Source organism: Sminthopsis crassicaudata, chromosome 2, assembly GCF_048593235.1.
Source record: "Sminthopsis crassicaudata isolate SCR6 chromosome 2, ASM4859323v1, whole genome shotgun sequence".
Lineage (NCBI taxonomy): Eukaryota > Metazoa > Chordata > Mammalia > Dasyuromorphia > Dasyuridae > Sminthopsis > Sminthopsis crassicaudata.
In genome coordinates, this window is record NC_133618.1 from 410,239,906 (window position 1) to 410,262,412 (window position 22,507).

A 22,507-nucleotide genomic window follows, 5' to 3' on the forward strand; every position below is an offset into this window, starting at 1 on the left:
GTAAAGGTATACAATGTGTTATGAAAAGCACCTGAGAGTTACAAAACAAACACTCCAAGATGCCCTAGGAGAAAGCTTGTTACTGGGAAAATTAGGGAACTCTTCAGAGAACAGGCAGTGTTTAAGTTGTAGAAAGAAAGGGAGGGAATTGCATAGGGAAAAGAGGGCATTGCAGGCATAGGGAAAAATTTAAATAAAGTATATGGATATAGAAAAGTACAGGTTATAATTAGGGGACTGAGAAAGTTCAGTATTTAGGGAATAGAATATACATGAGAGAGAGATATAAGTTAAAAGTTTGAAGGATAGGGTGGTATCAAATTGTAAAGTGCCTTGAATGTCAGGCAAGGGACTTAAAAATTTTATTTGGTAGATAATAGGGAACCACCAAAAATTTTTAAGCATAGGAGAGACATGACCAAATTCTTGAATATAGAAGACTAGAGACAGAATACTGGAGTGCTGTATCTAACCTGGATCCAAACCTGTCCTTGACATTGACCAGCTATGTGATCTTTACTTTGTCACTTCCTTTCATTATATGTAAAATGAATAAGTGTAATATCTATTTAATAGGGTTGCTGTGAAACTTAAATGCATTAATATATGCAAACTGCCTTGGAAACTTTGTTATATAAGCATCCATAATTGTTATTTTGTGTTATGAAGAATAGACTAGAGGATTGAGAGAATGAGATGTATGCATATGTATTTGTGTGCAGATTCTTGTTAGGAGGCTATTTTTACAATCCAGGAGTGTGGTAATAGTAATTTGTTATAGGTTAATGGCAGTGGGAATAGAGAGGAGACAGACAGGAATGACAATATGAGATGAAATCAATAATGCCGAACAGATGACTGAATGTGAGAAGTTAAATGACAGGAAAGGCAATAGGTTCAGTTTTAAGCATTCTAAATTAAGTATTTTGTTTTTATTATTTAAAAACTAGAGGACTGCTACAAACATCTCAACAGTTTCCTACCTCTACTTTCTTCTTTCTTCAATTTTCTTCTTCCTTCATACCACATTAGAGCCATCCTCGTGTGTGGTTCTGATCATGTTAATTTTTCTTTCAAAAAGTTTCCATGACTCCTTAATGTCCCAAGTGAACTCAAATTCCTCAGCCTGACATTTAAAGTCTTCTATATTGCTATACCACTCTACCTTTCCTGCCTGTTTTCTATATCACTTTCCTCCATGCTCTCTGTATTTCAATTAAACTATTCTCCCTTCTGGATTTAGAACATGCTTTCAAATGCCTTCCTTCTTTACAAAGCCTTACACATATCTTCTCCAACTTGTAATATAAATTTTGATTTCTGAAATGTGGCGAGATATCTTGGGACTTATGAGCTAGATTTTTTTCCTTAATGACCAGGTCTTAAATTCAAATATCTCTGGTTCTCATTGGTCAGCAATAGGTCCCAACCCAAGTCCCACTTTGTCATTTTTGGGGGGCCTTCACTGACTCAGAATGCTTGTAAATAGCAACTGTTCCTGTCACAGCCAGAAATCCTGAGGGTTTTCCCCTCTGAGATTTTTTTTTAAACTAGCTAAAAGAAGCCATTCCTTGTTTCTTTTGTTTTTTTTTTTTAAGCCTAACCTTAATCACTAAATGGATGTTGCCTAATTCCAAATGAAACTTTAGGTTAATCTGAAGACTTTAGGTTAAAAAGACCAAGGTCTTCCACTGAAACTCTAATTGTCTTGACCTGTATCTTGCACCATTCCCAGATGGCTTCAGAGTATAAAGTGAGGCAGGTGACTTTACTCAATTCTTCTTCACTTAAAATCCAGTTCTCTTGTAAGTCATGGTATCACCTTCCTAATGCCATGATCCTCTTCGAGAATGAAGGACTAACAGCAATCATGCAATAAAATTGTATATTTATGCTTATCTCTGTCTATATCTTATCCTTTTTCTCGAAATGTTAAGTAGCATGAAGGAAAAACTCAGTCTAACTACCCATCAAGGATGGTAGCCTTTGGGTCCTGGGTGTAAGGGGCAGAGCAAAGGATGACTTTTGAGATTGCTTGCAGGCCATTATCCTATGATCATTTTGTATCCCCTCCAATATTTAGAATAGGGATTTGTACCCAGTAAATACTTAATAAATGGTTGTTTTACTTTAAAAAAAAATGGAGTTGGTTTTGGAGGGGAAAAAACTTGCTAAGGATTGTGGGAATGGGGGACCAATATATGTACATCTCACATATTCTTATCTGAAAGTAACTGAAAGGACAAATGTTTACAAATATTTCTGCTGGAACACATGTGTTGTTTTAAAAGGAGAATTGGGCAACTGCAGTGCAACATTTGGAGGGGTGTGTGTGTATGTGTATGTGTTCGTGTGTATGTTTCCTTCTGGTTTCCATCTTCATGTTGCATCCATGTGGCCACTGAGAAATTTTCTGGCCCTTGTTTCCTAATTTGTTGATGACCTCTAAAGTGACTTTCAATTTAAAATCTTTTGGGCCTATAAAATTGGCCTGTAACCTTTTGGCTCTGCCATATAGGATTAAATTACCCTTGTGCTATGAGTGCAGGGGGTCAGGATCTCTTGGTCCAAAATATGCTTGGGCAAAACTATTCCCCTTGCATATTCCCCATTTTCAGACAAAAGAGATATTTCATTGAAGCAATTCATTTCTTTCTTTAGTATTCCTTTAAAAATTATATTCATTTTCTTTGAAATGTAGTATGGTATCCTGGAAGAAAGACTGGATTTGCAGTCAGAAGGCTGGATGAAAATTCTCACTTTGCTGTTTATTACGGGACCATGGCCAACTCATTCAATCTCAATCTTGTCAACTCTAAAATGAAAATCAACTAAATGGCCTCTCAGGTTCCTCCCAATTTTATATCTATGATGTTTGGAGGGATTATGTATTCAGCCTTTAGCATCTCAGTATGAATAATTTGATGAGAGTCTTTCCCTCCTGATAACAAGGATAGGGGTGGAGAATTGGAAATTATGTGTGCCTTATACATGATTACATGGTCATTGTTGTTCAGTTGTGTCTAGTTCTTTGTAGCTTGCCAATACTATTCAGGAGTTTTCTTGGCAAAGATACACATGATAGATGCTTAATCAATATGTTGGCATTTGTTGATGAATCTAACACCTGAGTGGATTATTCTAAAAAGTGTTGAAAAGGGCTAGAGATTCCTTAGCCCCTTTTTGTTACCGAAAAAACTCTGAAAACTAGTTTTTGAGAATGCTGGTATGTACATTTTTTTGGGGGGAAGAGAGGCATGCTTTTGATTTTATTTATGTGAGAACACCCTCTCCCACTTCAGTTTAATCACTCACTGGTCTTAGACTAGGACAGTGAATGGTGGATGACTTCCCTGCGGTCACACAACTAGTAAGTGTCAGAAGGGAAATGGACCTTCCTAAATCGGAGGTCAGCCTTCTATCCACTATATCAGCCTATCTCTCTGTACATGTTGATTCCCTGAAATCCTCTGTTTATCTCCTTTTGAGTGAAGGAGACTTTTTCTCAGGAGAAGCCTCTCAGGCTTTGGAAACTTATGAGAGCAATCAAGTTGTGAGTCAAGAGCTATGGAACTGTTTTGGGCTTGTGAGATACATGGAACAAAATCCCTAGCTTCTTCCAGGGTAATAACCAGTTTTTAGCATCCTTTTTGGGCATCTTTCCAGCCAATTGGAAACTTTAATCCCCCCATAGCCTCACAGAGTTCCAGATCTGTGATTGATTTTATCCTGGGAGGCTCTTCTCACAGTCAATCCTTCCTGGTGGCTTTTGAAAACGGGGAGGTCGATAATCTGTCTTTTCCTTCACAATGAGTTTTATTGGCTCTGACACTTTCCTTTTTTCATGATATCTCAGCTAGACCCTAAAGATCCCTAGCAGTCTGGAATATTCCTTGGTCTTTGCTTTTTTCACCACCAGGCTTTTATAATTTCCTTCAGGTCCATTTTCTATTCTTTACCCCCATGAAAAGCCTTCAGCTGTGTAGTTATCCCTTTCCAGATGCTAGGTGGCACCAGAATACTTTGTTTTTAAAAAATTCCAAAAGACAAAAAAAGAAAGAAAGAAAGAAAGAAAATCACTTTTCTCTGCATTTTTCTTGACCATAGAGAATCCTCTCTAGGTTTGGATATTGTATTTTTATAAATTCAAAGCATGGGGTATTTACTTTCTTTGACTACCACTTTATTGCTAGGGGTCCTCTTTCTTGTTGCCCATGGCAGTATATTTGGCCTTCTCTCCCTCAGTCAGAACTCTTGATAGCCAAAGGTCTGCTTTCCATTTCCCTAACCTCATTATCAGAATACATCAATTTGGTGCTATGTGCCCTCAGGGTCTTGAACATTGCTAGTCTGTGACAGCTTTTTAGTCAGCAAATTTTAATTTTTTGGTAAAGGTTTGCTGTCTCCAAGGATGATAGTAATGACAAGAATTTCAGGAATAATGACAGGATTGTGAAAGAGAAGACTTTTTCATACCCTAAAATCATAGTTTCACTTTAAAAAAAAATACTGGAATCGCTAGTGCCTAGGAGAAAATGCTAAAACAATTTTTGTTGATTGGTAAATATTTGTCATTTATTTTTCCTCCTTTTATACTCTGATCCATTTAAACTGGTCTTCACATAGTTAATACCCAACAGAGATGGAACTTGAAGCTGGGTCTTCTTGATTCTAAGCTCAATATGCTCAATCAACTATGCCATGCTGTCTTTCATATTTTGTTTATAGTTTTCCTAACCTGAATCAACTATATTTATATAATATAAACACAATCTAGTCATAGTGAATAATATTTTTGTTATACTTCTGTAGCCATTTTGCTAATATTTAATTTAGTATTTTGACACAGATATCCATTAGTCATATCATTTTATCATTTTCTTTCTCTGCTTCATTTCTTCCTAGTTTATGTATTAAGACCATATTGGTTTTGTGGAAGGAATTTGGTAGGATTACCCTTTTACCTGTTTATATAAATAGTTTATCATATTGAAATGAATTGTTCCTTGAACATTTGTTGACATTCACTAGTAAATGTATCTGACCCATTTCTCCATCCTTCCCTTATTCCCCCTTTGGAAATCTTTAAGGCTTGTTGAAAAAAAAGGTTTTTGAGATTGGGTTTTGTAAATTCTCCATTTCTTGTTGCTAATTGAGAATTTTATATTTTTATAACTATTTACTCATTATAACTATTCCTTTATGTGTTATTAGTTTTGTTGGTATATGTTACAGGTCAGGACAGATTCAAACCACTCTGGTGTTTCAAGTTCCAAAATGAAAAAACAAAATGAGGCATTTGTAAACTACCAGCTAACAAAGGTAGGTTACTTAGCCTAATCAGGGAAAGGATGTTTTAAAACAAGGATACAGTTTTGGGTTCTTTCTTCCCTGCCTTCTTTGACCTTCCAGTGAGAAGCCTGCTAGTGAGAAGGCAGGAGAAACCTCTAATTCTTTGTGGGTTGCCTTTTTTAAAAAGGCCATCAGAAACCTATGTCAATGGCCCAAATCTTAGTCTCTGGAGTTAAGGTGGCAGATATTGTTCTTTACCATGTAATTGGACATATAGTAACTGGTATATAAATGGCAGTTTTTATTTTTATTATTGTTTTTATGGAATAGAATATAGAATAATTCTGTAGAATTCACATGGATTCTATTTCTGTTATGAATTATTCCATTTACATTCATGGTTATGATTATTAATTTTTTCTCTAACATATATTCTTATATTTTCCCCCAATCTGACTTTTTACACATGCAGAATAAGTCTTACAGTCTAAATTTTTCTTGATAATGCCTTTACTTATTTTCTTTTGAAATTATATGGCCCCAAATTTTCTCTTCCTTGTATTGATTATTATTGCTAAATCTTGGGTAATCCTTGGTACTTGAATTCTTTTCCTCTTTTGGCTTCTTGTAGCATTTTTTAAAACTTAAACACTCTGGATTTTGGCTATGACATTCTTAGGAGCTTAAGTCTCATATAGCTCTAAATTTATAATTCTATGATTTTTACAGTGGCATCAAAATGGCCAGAGAGAGATGGTCTTGGGACCATATGGGAAGACTTGGGGTCAAGTCCTATCTCTGAAACCATTTGTGAGAGTGTAAGTAATCCCTTATTATCTCAGGGATTGAATCAACTCCATTGTTGTAGGAAAGGTTCTGACCTGTATTAATAGAGGGAGTTTCCTCCCCTGAGACTTTCCTATATCCCTCAAGATTTACTGCTTACCTGTCTTTTATGCTGAAGTAAACTATCAACTTATGAAGGGTATTCTTTTTCTCCTATTGCCCCTATAGCACCATCTTTGATACAGTTAAATAGTAGATACATAATGATGAGTAACTTAATCAAAGAAATGGGGATCAGAGAGACAGAAAAAAGATATTGATGAAAGAACAAGTTGACAAGAAATTTTCATTAATGGCTGCCTATTGAAAACCATTTATTTTTTCCCTCCAAGAGAAATGATACATACATCTCTAGTCAGTCAAAAATGGGCAAAGAGTATAAAATATATTAAATATAAACATTAATATGAATTATCAGATACAAAGGGAAAAAACAATCCCATATGGTTAGAATTTTGCCTGAGTTAGAAGACAAGTTGGATAATCACATTTGGTTTTATTTTTAAAAAAGGGGGTAAGGGAGAACAGAGACCTTGACAAGGTTTTTGACAAATGCTATGCCCTCAGCTTAGTGTTTTGTGCAACCTGGCATTTAGGCAAGCAGATCTGGTTGTCTATCATAGTCACTACTGTTCCCCACAGCTCTGAAATAATACACTAGCTTCTAACCTTGGAATTTTTTTTTTGACATGTGCAGTGCTGTAGACAAGCAGGAGGCAGAAGGTGAGGTATTGATGACTTTTGCATTTTAGCCATTTTCTTTCTATCATGAAAGGTTGTGTTGTTATTGTTTTCCTTAGCAGCATAGAAAACATCAACAATTAACCAATTATCCAGTGCTGGTGACGCTGGATTGTATAGGATGTGAGAGGTAGAGATACTCTGATAAACTAATCCTAGGCACAGTGTGACCAGGTCAGAAAACCTGGAATGGCTCCTCAAGTTTTAGAGTTGAGTAAGGAAAAGACTGGCTCAGTCTATTGCCCTCTGGCAATGGGATGAAGGCTCCTAATGAAGGCTAGATGATGACTTGGGGATTGCAAATGTTCCAGTGATCCAAGGATTTCCATATTCTAAAAGAATAGGAAGCTAGCCTAAGAGTCAAGAAGTCCTGAGTTTTAGTCTCCTTTATTATATATGCTAACTGTGTGACCCTAAGCAAGTCACAACCACTTAGAATAAATAGTGGGTGAATTGCTGATAAGCATTAATAGAGAGAGATTTCTTGTTGTGAATTCCTTATACCAATGAAATCACAAGACTTTTTCTTCTCTCCTTCTGTGACCATAAAGCCATAAGAATTATTACATAAATTTCTAGTCCATCCAATCTGTTGCTTTGTTTCTGATAGACAATCAGGGGTGTACATAATTTTTAACCTTATGTTAACTTTCCACATTAACCTCACATGATTGAGCACATTCTTGAAACATATCTAGCTTACTTTAAAAATCTTTTTTTTTTTAACAGTTCTATCATTAAAATACTTTGAATCCTTTTCATATTTTCAGCCCCTGAACCATTCTAAAGGTAATGAGTTTCCTGAACATTTCACTCACTATGTGAAGCAGGACTTTTTTGTGTATCCCTCAACTAACTTATGTCAATTTGATGTGGCCAAGTTCTAATGTTCTCAGTTTTATGTGAACAGTCATCTGTAATTAATAAATGTTTGTTAATTGGATGAGGACTGAATCCTATCTATACTCTTCTTGATATTTTATGTTGTCCCAATCCTTCCTTCCTCTTAACTTCTTAGACTTGGCTATGTGGCCTTTGTGAGTATATTTTTGGTCTTTCTCTCCCCATTACACTTTGATTATCCAAAATGAATCCTGCTTGATTCTATTTTATCCGTTTGCCTATGTCTAATGTGATAAGTTCATCCAGATTTAACAGAATTATGAATGCTAAGTTCTCTGTGTGTGTGTGTCTCTCTCTGTAGAGTCTGTCACTCTTTTTCTCAATCTCTCTCCCTCTATCCCTTTCCTCTTCAAAAAATAGCTGTCCAAAGTAATTAATTCAAATACATTCTTCATGGGAAAGAAGAGTGGCAAGGTGCAGCAACAAATTTATCTTAAAGGGTAAGTGGTAATTGGACCTAACTTAGTGAATATAGGAAAGTGTGGGCCTCTGGGTAGAAGGCCTCATTTTTGGAAGAAACTCTAATTCCTTTGCTCCAACACTGGACCTATATCTTCTGAATTTTAGTTCTCCAACACAAAAGGAGAAATGCCTGGGGGATGGTGATGGTGTGTGAGTGTGAGCCAAATTATGGATGTAAGAAGAGCTTCACTCCTACAAACATTCATTAGAATGATTCAGTGTCTAGGTATATTCTTGGAGCTAGATGCTTGAGGGCCATCTCTTAAAGAATTGTCCTAGCTCACAGTATATGGAAGTATTTTTCCATCCTGAGGAAAAAAAAATGACTCCTTCTTTTGGTAAGATGAGCTGCATAACACACCATGGGTGCTCATTATTCTAACAGAAAAAAGAATAAAGCCTATCCAGTCTTCTTTTACTTGCGCAGGAAGGATTGTGACTTGCCTGAGGTCACCGATAGCATGTGTTAGATCAATGTGTTTGGAGTTTGTCTATCATGTGCACAAAGCCCTTCATATAGTCAGTGAGCTCTGGGATCGGCGGTGGCTCCCTCTGCTTGAGGCTCCTGGGCTGCCAGTCTGTGTATCCTTGAATATTCCAAAAGCTTCGGATCCACTAGATCCCAAGAGGTGTTCATCTGGGGAGGGTCTTACTGAAGAACTAGGTGAGCTTTTATTATACCCCACATGACCTGGGCAGGGATAGGGGCTACTTCTGTCTCTATTAAGCACCCAGTCTCCAGCATGTGTTTTCATGGGAGATGGGGTGTCTTTTAGGGAATTGTCCCTTGATTCTTGTCCTGTGAAAGGGGAGACCTGAAGGTGACCCAGGCTGGCATTTCCAGGGGATGGAGCTGCTTGGCAATCTGTAGATATTCTTTCTTTTTCTTTCTTCCATTCTTGGATAGCCAGCTTCTTTTTCTCTTTCGGAAGTTTGTCCAGTTTCTGAGCTTCCAGAAGGGATGATTTACCACAGGTCCCTTGAAGAGCCAAGATAAAATACCTGATGGAAGATGGAAAATAATGTGTTTTTAACACTTGTAAATATTTATGATCACATGCTACCAAATGGAAATATGATGTTGGCATCTAAGTCAGTTGAGCTCTTAGATATATTTGCTATTCTGGGAATATCAATTTTTTTTTTAGTTTTTTTTGCTGAGGCAATTGGGATTAAGTGACTTGTCCAGTATCAGCTAGGAAGTGTTAAGTGTCTAGGGCAGATTTGAACTCAGGTCCTCCTGATTTGAGGGCTGGTGCTCTATCCACTGAGCCACCTAGCTGCCCCAATATCAACTCTTAAAAGACTTATGTTTAAGTCCTGGGAATGGTGCAATGCCCTAACCCCAATGGCCCAAAGGACCGAGTAAGCTACTATGATAGATTCCATGATAAGACTCCTATGATAGGTTAAGTTATTTATCCAACAATATTTATAAAGTGTTTTCTCTGTGCAGAACACCGAAATAGGGATTGAGGAGATGGAATGTCTAGATAAGATATAGTCTTTCAAAGTGCTTACAAAATATGGAGCTGACACAAATATATCTATAACATACAATGATATACTATAAATGCAGGAAAGAGGTACAAAACAAAGTTCTATTTGAACTACAAAAGGGATAATTGCTATAGACAGGAAGAATTGGGAGAAACTTCTGAGAGGTGTCCTTTCATTGGAATTTAAAGGATGGGGAAGAAATCCGCAGAAGAGATAGAAGATGATATTCTAGGCATGTAAAATAGCATGAACAAAGGTAAAGAGAGTAAGATGCATTAGGGATGGGGGTTACAGGTAGAAGATGAGAGAGGCAGAGAATAATTCAATTTGACTTTGAGAATGTGGGAAGAGAAGACATATTAGGTAAGGCTAGAAAGGAGATAAAGGTTCAGATTATAAGGCTGACATCTTTTGACATAGACTTTTATAGAAACTACTCATTAATCATTCATGAGCAGCAGGACATAGGGGAAAAACCACTAATCCAGAGTTAGGGAAGTTGAGTCCTAGACTTGGTCCCACCACTGATTTGTTAGCTTTGGAAGGTGACAGAACCTTTTTGGGCTTCAGAGCAAAGCCAGGGATGGATGATCTGTTACTGCTGGTGGTAGTGAGGTAAGGAAATTGGATCTTCCAGGAATCTAACTTGACAAAAGACAAAATATGGTATGTCCTAGAGAGAACACGCATGCCTTTTATAGGAGAAAGAGAGAAGAAGAGGAAGAGGGTGGGAGGAAGGAAGAGGGAGAAAGACACATACACACACAAACACACAGACACACACTGAGAGAGACAGAGAGATAGAGGACCCCTCCCCCACATACACAGAGCCACACATAGACACACATACAGAGAAGCAGAGGAGAGGAGAGGGAGAGAGAGACAAGAGGAGTAAAGAGAGAGGATTCTTTGATTTATATATTCCACCGAGCAAGTAATGATCACGTCATTTGACTCTGTGTGTGATGCAGCTTTCTAGGAGAGAGAGGAGAGTCAAAGATAATAGTAGGTAGATATAAATGTTGAACAAAAAAAAATCATGCTTTCAATGAATGCCCACATTGCAATAAAAATGTGAAGCTTAGTTGTTGGACTGAGAGGGGCAAAGCCAGTAGAGACTTCCTATACATAGAGAAAGAAGTTAATTTCATTTAAACTCTATGGAACACCATATTGAGAAGCAAACAGAAATGAATCACAATTTAGATCTAAGGAGAATATAATTGCTAAAAAAAATTGTATGCATAACTCCTAAGTCTGGCACCCTCCTGGCAGATGCACTAATTTGTGTGCAGAATTATAAGGTTTAGAATTGGAAGGAAAAGAAATCACCAAGTCTGAGTCACTTAGTCACTTACTTTATAGTTGAAGAAACTGAGACCCAGAAAAGTTAAGTGACTTGCCTTAATTAATTAATAATCATGTTAATAATTAATTATAAATTAACAATAATAATAAATACAATAAATAATAAGTTATAGATCGAGGATATAAACTCAGGTCCTCTGACTCCAAAGTCATTGCTTTTTCCATTATAGCATACTATCTGCCCAGTCTTATCTCGTAGGAATAATATTAACTCTTTTACAATGAACTTTTTTTCCAGTTAAGAATGAAATTGATTATTTATATAGTTTTGTGCCTTTGTTATTTCCTCTTGAACTATTTCTCAGGGATTAGAGTGATAAGGGGGATGGATGAAAATGTTGTATGAAACTTATTATGAAAGTATGCTCTTTCCCTTTTTTGATTGATTCTACTTTCTCTTCCCCTAAGTGTTCAAGGAAGAGATATCAAGTTGGTTATAGCCTAGGAGAACTAAAGTCTATTCGGGTGCAATGAATTTCTATGTAAACCTATGTAAACCTCTGAAGAAGATTAGAAGGGGGACCTCTTGAAGATTAGAGGGTGTTTTAAAGCCTTGAGCTTGGCCACATGGTCCTTGTGGATATGCTCTTGATTTTTCCCTCCCCATACACTGCTGATCCAAAAGAAGGCCTCTTTGGCTCTGAGATAATCTCTTGCCTATATCTAATGCTGATATAAATTCATTTAAGTTGAACAGTGACTAATACTCAGTAATTGTATTTTACTCCAGGAGTTAATTCTAAGATCATTTATGACATTGACCTGAGTGATGATATGTCTCCCTTAGAGGCATTTGTCTATATTAATTGCTTGGAATAATGACTCATTCTTTTAGAAGACTCATTTGAAGGTTGTCTGGTGTTGGAAACCTGGAAGGCTAGGAGTGAGGGGCCTTGGATTTTAATTTGCATGCTGATTTGTTGTAATTGAACTTGTAATAATTGAACCTACTTCCCAAGGTGGTTGTTAGGACCAAAATAACATTTTAAAAGATCTTTGCAAACTTTAAATTTGCTGTGCTATACTATACTATGCCAGCTATGCTACTATTACTATTATTATTATTAGTTTTGAGTAAATCCAAGATTTTCCCTATGCTTCAGTTTACCCATTAGTAAAATGGAGAGCCTTATTCTGCTTATGTCATAATGTAATTGCTAAGATAAAATGATAAGATAGATGGGAGAAGGTTATGAGGTAAAATACTGTAGAACTATAAAACATCATTACTATTTTATGAAAAATTATAATAAACAATAGTTTTTATAATAACTCAACTAGTTTTGTTTTTATAAAGTGCTTCTTTTCACAGTGCTTTTAAATTTAGTTTTCTTTCTTCTCTCAACAATGACCTCAGATGAAAGGGAATGGGAACAAAAGGTGTATTTATTATACAATTTATAGATAACAAGCCTAGAGAGATTACATAGCTTGTCTAAAGTCACAAAACTACTCGGTGGGAAAGCTGAGACTAGAACCCTGGATCCTGAAGCCTTAGCTTAGACATACACTATTTCATAATGTCTTTAATACAACAGCACTACACATTGCAGACAAATTTCTAATTCCTGAATTGTGAAGTTAGTTCTTTGTACAAGGAGATGTAAATAAACCCCTAAATGCTAACCTTGGAAAAAGGGCAGCAACAGGTGTAAGGAAGCACAAGAGGTAGAAGGTGGGGTCTGATAATTGCTTCTCTATAATCCAGTAGGGATTGGTTGGGCTGTTGCAGGTGACACAGATGGCATTGTACACGATGGAGACCACAAAATAAAGCAGGAAGCTAGCTGTGAGCACGAACCCATGGATGAATGTCTGCAAATGAGAAAACATGAAATGATATTATATTCAAAGTCAAAGGAATTGGAAGTTGGTAAAAATTCTTTATGATACCATCTTTTTGTGGCTTTGATTTTAATTCTTAAGATTTCCTGACAGGTCACAGTAGCTTTCTCTCATTGGAACTTTCCCTGTGACTAGGGTCTTTTCTTCATAGAACATCTCTCTTCCTCTCTGGCACCCTCTATCATTCATGAGATCCTCAATTTAGGGGACAGGCCCAGGCTGGCCATGATTTAATTTTCCCCTCATCTTTCCTTCTGACTCTCAGGATATCTCTTCCTCTCCCCACTCAAGTCTCTTCCCCTTTCTATCTCTAACCTTCTTAGCTCCCTTATGTTTATTGTCCCTCCCCCATTGGAATCCAAAACTCTTGAAGGCCAGAGACTACTTTTTGCTTATACTTGCATCTCCAGCATGCACTTAACAAATAGTTGTTGCCTTGTCTTGCCTAAGCTTTTTTCTTCTTATAGTGGTCCTTGGAATAATCAGAAAAAATGTGAATATTTGAACATGAATTAACTCTCTAAAAATAAGTCTATTGAGAGTAAAATGTAGTCCAGGAAGACTTGGGTTTAGCCCCTGCCTCTAACATATTGGCTGCATGACTCTGGGCTAGTCACCCAACTTTTCAGCTGATTATGTAATTTTTCAAAATTATTAATTGCAGAAATAGTGCTGCCCATATTGGTAAAGGGAATTTCCTCATTTGGGAGTTCCATTTGCCTACAAAATCATAGGTCCAGTATTTTCATGCCCTTTATGTAAATATTACAGAAGTTACAGAATCTTCAAAAGGACAACTTTTGTGTCATGATTTGGATAACTAACTCCCTTTCCAAGGGCACTGAATCATGTCTTCTGTTTGATTTCTTTGCATGATGGAGCACTGCTGAATGATGGACATAAAGAGGAACTAAAGGGGCTCAGACTCTTGAGAGGCAATTAACATAGTTGGTCTAGCCTGTTGAATGATTACTACTGCAAAATTGCATGGAAATGATTTTTTTAAAAATGCTTTAAAAAAAATGATAAATGGTGCAGCATGTTCAGTTAAATGGCCCAGGATGTTAATTCTATTTCTTTGTAAAGTGAATCGAATGACCAATCAGGAAATTTCCCAAATCTTAATAGTCTCATCATCTGCCTTGGTTACAATGGTAGCCTGATTGTGCATTTCTGAGTTAAAAAAAATCCACTGGTATCACAGTTGAATGATAATCATGCATAGAGGTTACACTGATAAGAAGAAAGTCTTTTGCTAAATTGTTCTACAGTCAGTGCCTGGGCTGATCCAATTCTAGTTTAACTCTGTGGGTTGAAGTTCTACCATTCAAGGACAAGGATATTCTGGACATCATTATATCAAGTGGATTACACAGTGATCTCTACTCTCTGTTGAATTTGTTTTTGCAATCATAAGGGCATACTATTTGGGAAGAACTACCATTTAAGTCCCTCCAAAATTTGGCCTCATTTTATCTGCAATGCAAACTCCTGGAGGACCTAGACACCTTGATTTTTTGTCTTTGTTCTTGTTCTTCTGTTATTGAAATTTAGCCAGTGAATGCAGAACAGCAAGTTGTTTGAAAATCAGTCTTAACAAGTTGTCTCTGAGGTATGGAGTGATTAGATGACTTGTCCATGGCCACAAGGCTAGCATAATAGTCAGGGTTTGAAGCTAAATTTTCCTAGATTTATGAGGTACAATAGAAGACATACATTCATAAGTCACCCATTCTCGGAATGCCCTCCATTTTCACCTCCAAGTATCCTTGCTCTTGAAAGACACATCCAAAGTACTACCTTCTTAGTGAAAACTTTCCTGATCCCCTAAACTACTAGTTGATGATAGTCATAATAATAATACTTATTAATATAACATAGTAATAACAATAGCTAGCATTATATTGTATCTGCTATGTGTCAGGTATTGTGCTAAGTGCTTTACAAATATTATCCTATTTGATCCTCACAATACTAGGAGGTAGGTGCTATTGTTAATTCAATTATATAATTGAGGAAAATGAGGCAAAAAGAGATTGTGACTTGTTCAAGGACACACAGTTAATAAGTGTCTCAGGTCAAATTTGAACTAAGGTTTTCCTGACTCCAAACCTAGCATTATCTTATTTTCAACAATCTTGCATTTAATTGCTTCACATTTATTTGCATTTATTCTCTTTATGTTCATTTTGTACTTTATTTCATAATTGTATCTCCTTGATTGTTGCATTCTTTATATTTGTATTCTTGGTGCCTGATACATAGGCTTTTAATAAAAATTTGCTGATTGGATAATTGTTGAGAAAAATACAAAGAGAAAATGGTAAGGACAAAAAGGGAAATGAAGACAAAATTGTTTTGGAAAATATGAGTGAGGATAAATGACTTTCAGATGGGAACCTGGAGGGATCATGGCAAACTTTAGGAAATTGATAGAAGGCTGGTAAAGGGACTGCAATGGGCTTTGAAGGAAGAGTAGGATTTTGACAATCAATGTATTTGAGCATGTGGGATGTCTTGTAAAACTCCACAGAAATAGGAAGGAATAGGATGAGATAAATAGCTGGCAGTCTAGTTTCATTGCAACACAGAATAGCAAGAAGGATAGCAATAGTGCAAAGAGACTAGAAGACCACATTGTGAAATCCAAGGCTATATGCAGAACCAACCCAGAATTCTCCTAACCTGTCTCGGCCCTCATAGACTTGCAGCATCTTATAATTGGAAAGGACTTAAGAGGACAGCTAATTGAATGTCAGCCAAAATACTTAGAGAGATAATTACTAGGAAGTCACTGTGTACTGTGGAAAGAATAGTGAATTTGGAGTCAGAGAACCCAGCTTTGCCTCTTAATACAACTTAATTTTGGGTAATCCATTTAATCTTTCTGATCCTTGGCTATTTCACCCATAAAATCATAAGGCTGGCCTGCATGCCCTCTAAGGTTCTTTCTTAGTCTAAATTTATGATCCCATGGTGTCCATACCCATGTCTTCATTTCCATTGCCTGGTGTAACAGTATTGTCGTGAGGGAGATAGTATTGATGGGAGTTCCAAAAGTGAAGACACCAATATCAGAGTCGTTGTAGGTCTGCAAAAGAGACACATGGGAAATCTAAGTGTGGAATGAAGCATAAGTTGTCAGACATGGTCAGTGTTAATCACTTTCACTTATTCTTCTTCATTGGGATAGGGATAAGGGATCACTGGAAAGTTAGACATGTTAAAAACAAATTTAAAAAAAGCCAGTAAGATTTTAATTAAAAAGTCAAAACCAATATGAATTTATTGGATATGTTGGATTGAACAAGTGCTTATCAAGCATTTAGCATGTCTCAATCCTTTCTTCATTGCTGCTGGTGTCCTCTAACTTATTTTGTGTTAATTTTATGTATATTATGTATATTCTCATGCAGGATCCTGTAAGCTTATAATCCTATGTATAAATCATTTCCTTTGCCTAACCTCCTTAAGGGCAAGGACTATTTCATTTAAATCTTTATTTTAGTGCCTAGAACAGTGCTTGGCACATATTGAGAATTTATTAAGTTTTTATGGATTGACAGATTGACAGTCAGGCACTGTTTCAGCAGCAGACACTGCTGGTAATACAGACACAAAAGTGATACAGTTCCTTCCCTTAAAAAGCTAATAGTCTATGGTGGGAGGAAGAGGAAAAATGGGAATTTAAAAAGATGGATTTAAAAAAAACAAAGAAGAAGCATATATTGCTCCCATTTGTGTGTGACAATAGCCATTTATCCCTTGACTTCATAGGAGAGGGTATGGTATAATAAAAATGGCAGCATTTGTTTGAGGGAAGAGGAAAAATTTCTGATCGGGAAGAGGTCACTATGGGAAAGAGTAATGCTACAAATTCAAGCCAGATTGTATCTTTCTGGTAGGAAGAGAGCATCCATTAATTCAGTGGCAGCCAGACACATTAGAGAGAAAAAACGTGTTCAGGGTCAGAGATTTTTAAAAGGAAAGATCATTTTAGCTAGGGACAATAAAAGAAATCAGGGAATATTCTGTGCAAGAGTTGGTGCCTAGGCCTAGAAGGTAGAGCATTCTGGGCATTCTAGATGACCTATGTAGATGCCTGGGAGTGGATTCTCCTGGTGCTCTCTGGAATAACTTGCTCACTTTTCTATAAGAATTTGCTGGCCACTTACTATGTGCCTAGTACTGAACTAGTTACTGTGGGGAATAAAAACTTAGGAGTGAATCCTGCCTTCTCACTTACTTGTATGACCTTTGGATAATTTCTTCCTCTCTCCAGACCTCAATTTTCTCATCTGAAAGTGATGGGACTTCAGATCAGATGACTTACAATGTTGCTTCCAATTCTACACCTATGGTCTTTTGATTATACAAAAATAATAGCACAGAGTAAGCTTTTTGAGGGTAGGAACTTACACAAGGCAGGAATTTAATAAGTTCTTGTTAAATTGCATTGGATTTTTTTCTCATCCAAAGATTTGCAATTCTATTTATTTGATGGTAGCTATCTGTATTTTAGGTATAAAGTTTAGAGGACACTTTGTCTCTCAATTGAACTCTACACATTGCATAATACCAAATTCACATGCCAAAAAAGGACAAAATCCTCAATCCAGGTTTAACAATGGAAAATGGATATGGAACTTACCAAATAAGGGATGAAGAAACAGATGAGGCTCTGATAGAAAGCATCCAAAATAGCAATCCAGAAAGTTGGCAGCTTGTAGAACTGTGAGGAAGGAATTCATCCAGGTTACCATCATCAAAGCTGACCTCTAATGATTGATAGAAAATTCTCAACAGACTCATTGATTTTGGGGAGCTGGAAGAAACCTCAGAGATCATCTGTTCCACTCCAAATACTTCATTTGACAAATGAGAAAATTCTGGCTAGAAGAGGAAAAATGGAGGAGATAGACAAAATTTCTCCAAGTTCTCTTCCAGCTCTAAATCTTATTGTTTTGCCCAAAATCACATAGAGGAGGAGCAGTAGAGCTGGGATTAGCATTTAGACTTCCCATTTTCAAATTTGATTCTCTTTGTACTCCCTTAAAAAATTTTGCTCGTAGGTGGTATATTTGGGACAATAGTATCTGATGTAATTTTTGGCTTTAAATGATAGTTATAACTGACAGTTATTCTGGTTGTTTATTTATAAGTGATCCACAAAAGACTTGTAAATCAGCTAAAGTTATTGATTTCTTGAAGATGTAGCACAATTTTGAGAAATGTATATTCATAATTTTTTCATCACCTTCTATACATTCCTGAGGAAAAGTAGAACAACTTATAACCTGTATCTCAGGTACAATGACTTCTTTTAGAACAGGTTTTAAGAATCTTGGATCTATGAGCTTTTAAAAAATATTTTGATAATTGGATTTCAGTATGTTTCCTTATAATCCCATATATTTTATTTTATATATTGAAACACCTTATTCTGAGAAAGGGTTCTTAGAGGCTTTGCTAGACTGGTAAAGGGGTTAATGACATAAAATAGGTTAAGATCTCCTCTTTCATAACCAATGAATAATTTATCAGTGATTAAAGCTGGATAACAATTGAAGCAAAGAAAGAATCTCCTCTTTCACCTAGTCCTAGGTCAAACCCCATTAGATCATTGTGAAGATCCTGATTGACTCATTGGATATAAATAGCAATCATTTCTGCTTTGGACAGAAACTTTGAGGATCTTCCCTTCCCAGATTTATTTATTTATTTAGAAGGGATTTTTTGGGCTAGGTGAAAGAGGTGATTCTTTGCCTAGCCTTAATCACCAAATGGGTATAGCCTCAGTCAAACTGAGACTTGTGGATGACCTTAGCTTAAAAAAGGCTAAGGTCTTGCATTTCATTTCATCTAGGGCCATTTCCAGTTGTCTTGATCTAAATCTGGCCAGTGAACCCAGAAAGCTCTGGAGGAGAAAGTGAAACTGGTGACCTTGAACAGCCCTCCCTCACATAAATCCAATTCACTTGCATGTCATGGTATCACCTCCCTGATATCATGGTCCTCTTTGTGAAGGAAGGATAAACAACAATAATAATAATGGATAGTTTATCAAATATGTTATTTTTAGGAATAAAAATGGAAGAGAACACACTCAAACATACACAGAGCTTAAACAAAATACTTCAGCTGATTTATCATTCTCAACTTCTGCCTTGAACTTGCAAGGATTTTTACTTAAGCATAGATGAAAACCCTCTCTCCTAGAGCTCTTCTAATTGCTTATCAGGGCATTGAAGTGACTCAGAGCTTCCCAAGGCAGTGATGGCAAGGCAAGCTTTGGTGGGTCTTACCAAGCTGTAAAAATTTCAGGCTGGGGACTGGGATATTTGCCCTTAGGTCCTTCTTAAGGTAAGAGAAACTCTGAATATCACTGAGCATCAGGTGATGTAATTTTTTGGCCACAACTTTCTCATGAACATCATTGACTGAAGCAAGATGCTGTTTGTGTATTTTTGAAATCATGGATCTTTCTATATATTGAAGAAATAATGGATCTTTCTATATCTTTAATTTCATAATGATTGAACAGTAAGCTAAATTATACGGCCAGAAAGTGTTTACCAATTTCCCAATATTCAAATGAATTTTGGCTTTGTTCTTCCCTCAATGTATAGAGAAAAGACAGTTAAATATATTGAACAGGGTATAATGAGTCAGGAAGATCTGAATTTGAATTCTTCCTTAGACACTGCTAGCTATGTGATCTGAGACAAGTTATATAACTTTTCTCAGTTTATTTCCTCATCTTCTGTAAAAGGGAGAATAATGGCCTCTTGAGGTATTATGAAGATCAAATGAGTTAATGTGTGAAAAGAACTCTAATTCTTATGGCATAACATAAATGATATTGTTATTATTAAACCTTTTATTTATTTTTTAGTATTTAAAGACTTAAAATGTACTTTCCTAACAATAACCTTTTTATGAGGTAGATCAATCAATAAAAATTTATTAAGTATCTACTATATGCCAAGCACTGGTAGACAGTGTTAAGTATTATTAGCTCAAATTTATAAATGAAAAGCTGAGGATAGTGAGCTTTAGTGAGTTGCCCAGACACAAAAATAGAAAATATCAGAGTTTGGATTCATACCAAAGTTATTCTTTTTTTTTTCCTTTGGCTACCATGGCTATATACACACACACACACACATGTTACAAGTGACTTTTAAAAGAAAAAAACGTTCTTCCTCTGGATGACATGAATGTTCATGTTAACATTATCATGTTTCTGGGGTCTGTGTTTTTTTTTAAGTTCTTATATATACCTCTGGGAATTTGTTTGAGAAGACACTCTCCAATTTTATTTGTGAGATTGGTCAACATCAAATTCTTTATGGTCCCTTCTGTCATCAATCACATAAAATTAGAAGGGACTTCAGAAACAATTTAGTCAAATCTGAGACAGGAATCTCATCCACAACACTTCTGCCAACCTTTTTCTTGAAGACTTCCAGTTTCAGAAAAGTTAAGTCTTTATAAGGCAGCTTATTTTACATATGGAAGATTAGATTAAGCTGAAATTTGCTTCTCTGTCACTCCTACCCATTGGTCCTAGTCTAGTTCGCTAGGGCTAAGTAAAACAAATCTAATCTCCCTTCTGAATGATAATTCTTCAAATATTTGAGGATAATCAAATCTCCCCCAGAATTTTTCTTCTCTAAGATATTCCTAATTTCTTCAATTAGTCTAATCCAAACCAATGAAGATTTAATGTATGTTATTTTTCAAGGGCTTTCTGACAGGCACTGTGCTAAGTGCTGGGAATACAGTGAATAAAAAGAAGATCCCTGCTCTTTAAGTCTTTAAGGACATCTAATGGGGGACTCAAAAGGAGGCAGGAAGAGTGAGAGTAAAGATACTATCTTTTTCTGTGGAGTTGAAATTTTATATATATATATATATGTATATATATATACATATATATATATATACATATATATATATACATACATATGTATTATTTATATGTCACATATACACATTTATAATATGGATATGTAATATAAAATATTCATAAATACAACATGGGGAAAGTGCAATTAAGTAATCATTTGCTTGAAAAAGATCTGGGGATCTTAGTGAATTGCAAACTCAGTTATTTAACAGTATGATATGGTGGCCAAGATCTTAGGCTGCATTAAAGAAGGTATAGTGATCCTCAATAAGAATGTAAAGACCAGCTGCCCTGGTTAAATCATAATGAAAGTTTTACGTTTAACTTGAGGTGCTACATTTAAATAGAATGCTGATAAGCTAGAGAGCATCTGGAAGAGAGTAAGCATTGTGAAAGGTTGAAGGAGAAGTTGAAGGAAGGAGTCATATTTAGCTTGGAGAAAAGAATAATTAAAAGAGGGATATGATAGTTGTTTTTTAAATTGGTGAAAGAGGGATTGGATTTGGTCAGCATGGTTGCAGAGAAATAGGAGGAATGGGTTGAAGTTGAAGAGGAATAAACTTAGACTTGATGCATGAAAGGAATTAGAAAATTAAAGAATTATTCAAAAGTATTTTTTAAAGTATATTAAAAGTATTTTTTAAAAAGCCAGATGACCACTTGTTAAGTATATTGCAGAAGGATTTTTTTTTAAATGTGTAGATCAGATTATGGTTTATAACTCCTTTTACAGTCTGATTCTGTTCTTCTATACATTCTAATCTTCATGTCTTGCTCATGCTTTTCTATCTTTCTGGAATGCCTTTCTTTACCCCTTTTCTCACTTCTTTATTTTTAAAAAAATTAACTTTCAATTTTGATGTATTTCCTTTCCTTTAGAGTGAGCATTATCTTAAATAAACAGACCTTTATCTGAGAAAAAGATACCTTTTACTTTTGCTGAGGCATAATAGATTATGATTCACTCCTTGTTTTAACTCTACGTGTATCTTTCTGTTTCAAGTATGCTTGTAAAGAAAATATTGTTGGAATTACTTCTTTCTTCTTCAGTTTTAGAGGTGAATTCATCTTATTCACATTTCCAGTTATCATTGCTGTTTATTTCCCTTCTTATTCTCTTACACTTTTGCTTTCCTCTTTTCTAATGTCATTTGTTTATAAGTCTTTTGCTTCTGACTATTGCCTTCTTTGATCTATTTTCTCTCTTATTTCCTCTCCCTTTTTTACCCTTAACCCTTTTCCTACAAATTCCCTATGGAGTACAATTAATTTCTGTATTCAACTATATGCATATTTATATTCTTTCCTCCTTGAAATAGTTCTGATGAGTGTGAGGTTCAAATATTTTCCCCTCTATAAACTTTTCCTTGTATGCTTCATTATTTTCAGTCTTTTGATTTTGATTTATTATTTCCTGATATTTCATGGAGTTAGTTTTCATCTGTCTAATTATAAGGCCCGAATTTTGTACCCCTTTTAGTAGTCTATTAATTCTGTTTGTAGTTTTCTTCCATAGCCCTCATTTGTTTCTTTTTAAGCTCATTTTTCAGCTTCTTTTTAAGCTCTTAACTCATCCAGGAGTTCTTTATGGACTTGGGTCAATCAACATTTTTACTTGAAAACTTGCTTATATGATGT

At 35.8% G+C, this 22,507-nt stretch overlaps 1 protein-coding gene and 1 long non-coding RNA gene across 13 annotated transcripts in view; one reads left to right on the forward strand and one right to left on the reverse strand.

Moving 5' to 3' along the window:
- LOC141556965 (uncharacterized) overlaps positions 1-22,507 on the forward strand; it is a 106,555-nt gene that overhangs the window by 19,393 nt on the left and 64,655 nt on the right. The window lies entirely within an intron of this gene.
- ATP10B (ATPase phospholipid transporting 10B (putative)) overlaps positions 6,422-22,507 on the reverse strand; it is a 296,022-nt gene continuing 279,936 nt past the window's right edge. For all 12 annotated transcript variants that reach the window (XM_074291992.1, XM_074291982.1, XM_074291989.1 and 9 more), the window contains 4 exons: positions 17,609-17,689; positions 15,944-16,048; positions 12,740-12,927; positions 6,422-9,246 (listed from right to left, as the gene is read on the reverse strand). In XM_074291992.1, the coding sequence (XP_074148093.1) occupies positions 8,757-9,246; positions 12,740-12,927; positions 15,944-16,048; positions 17,609-17,689 (864 nt within the window). In that variant the 3' untranslated portion in view covers positions 6,422-8,756. The remainder of the gene's footprint in view (positions 9,247-12,739; positions 12,928-15,943; positions 16,049-17,608; positions 17,690-22,507) is intronic.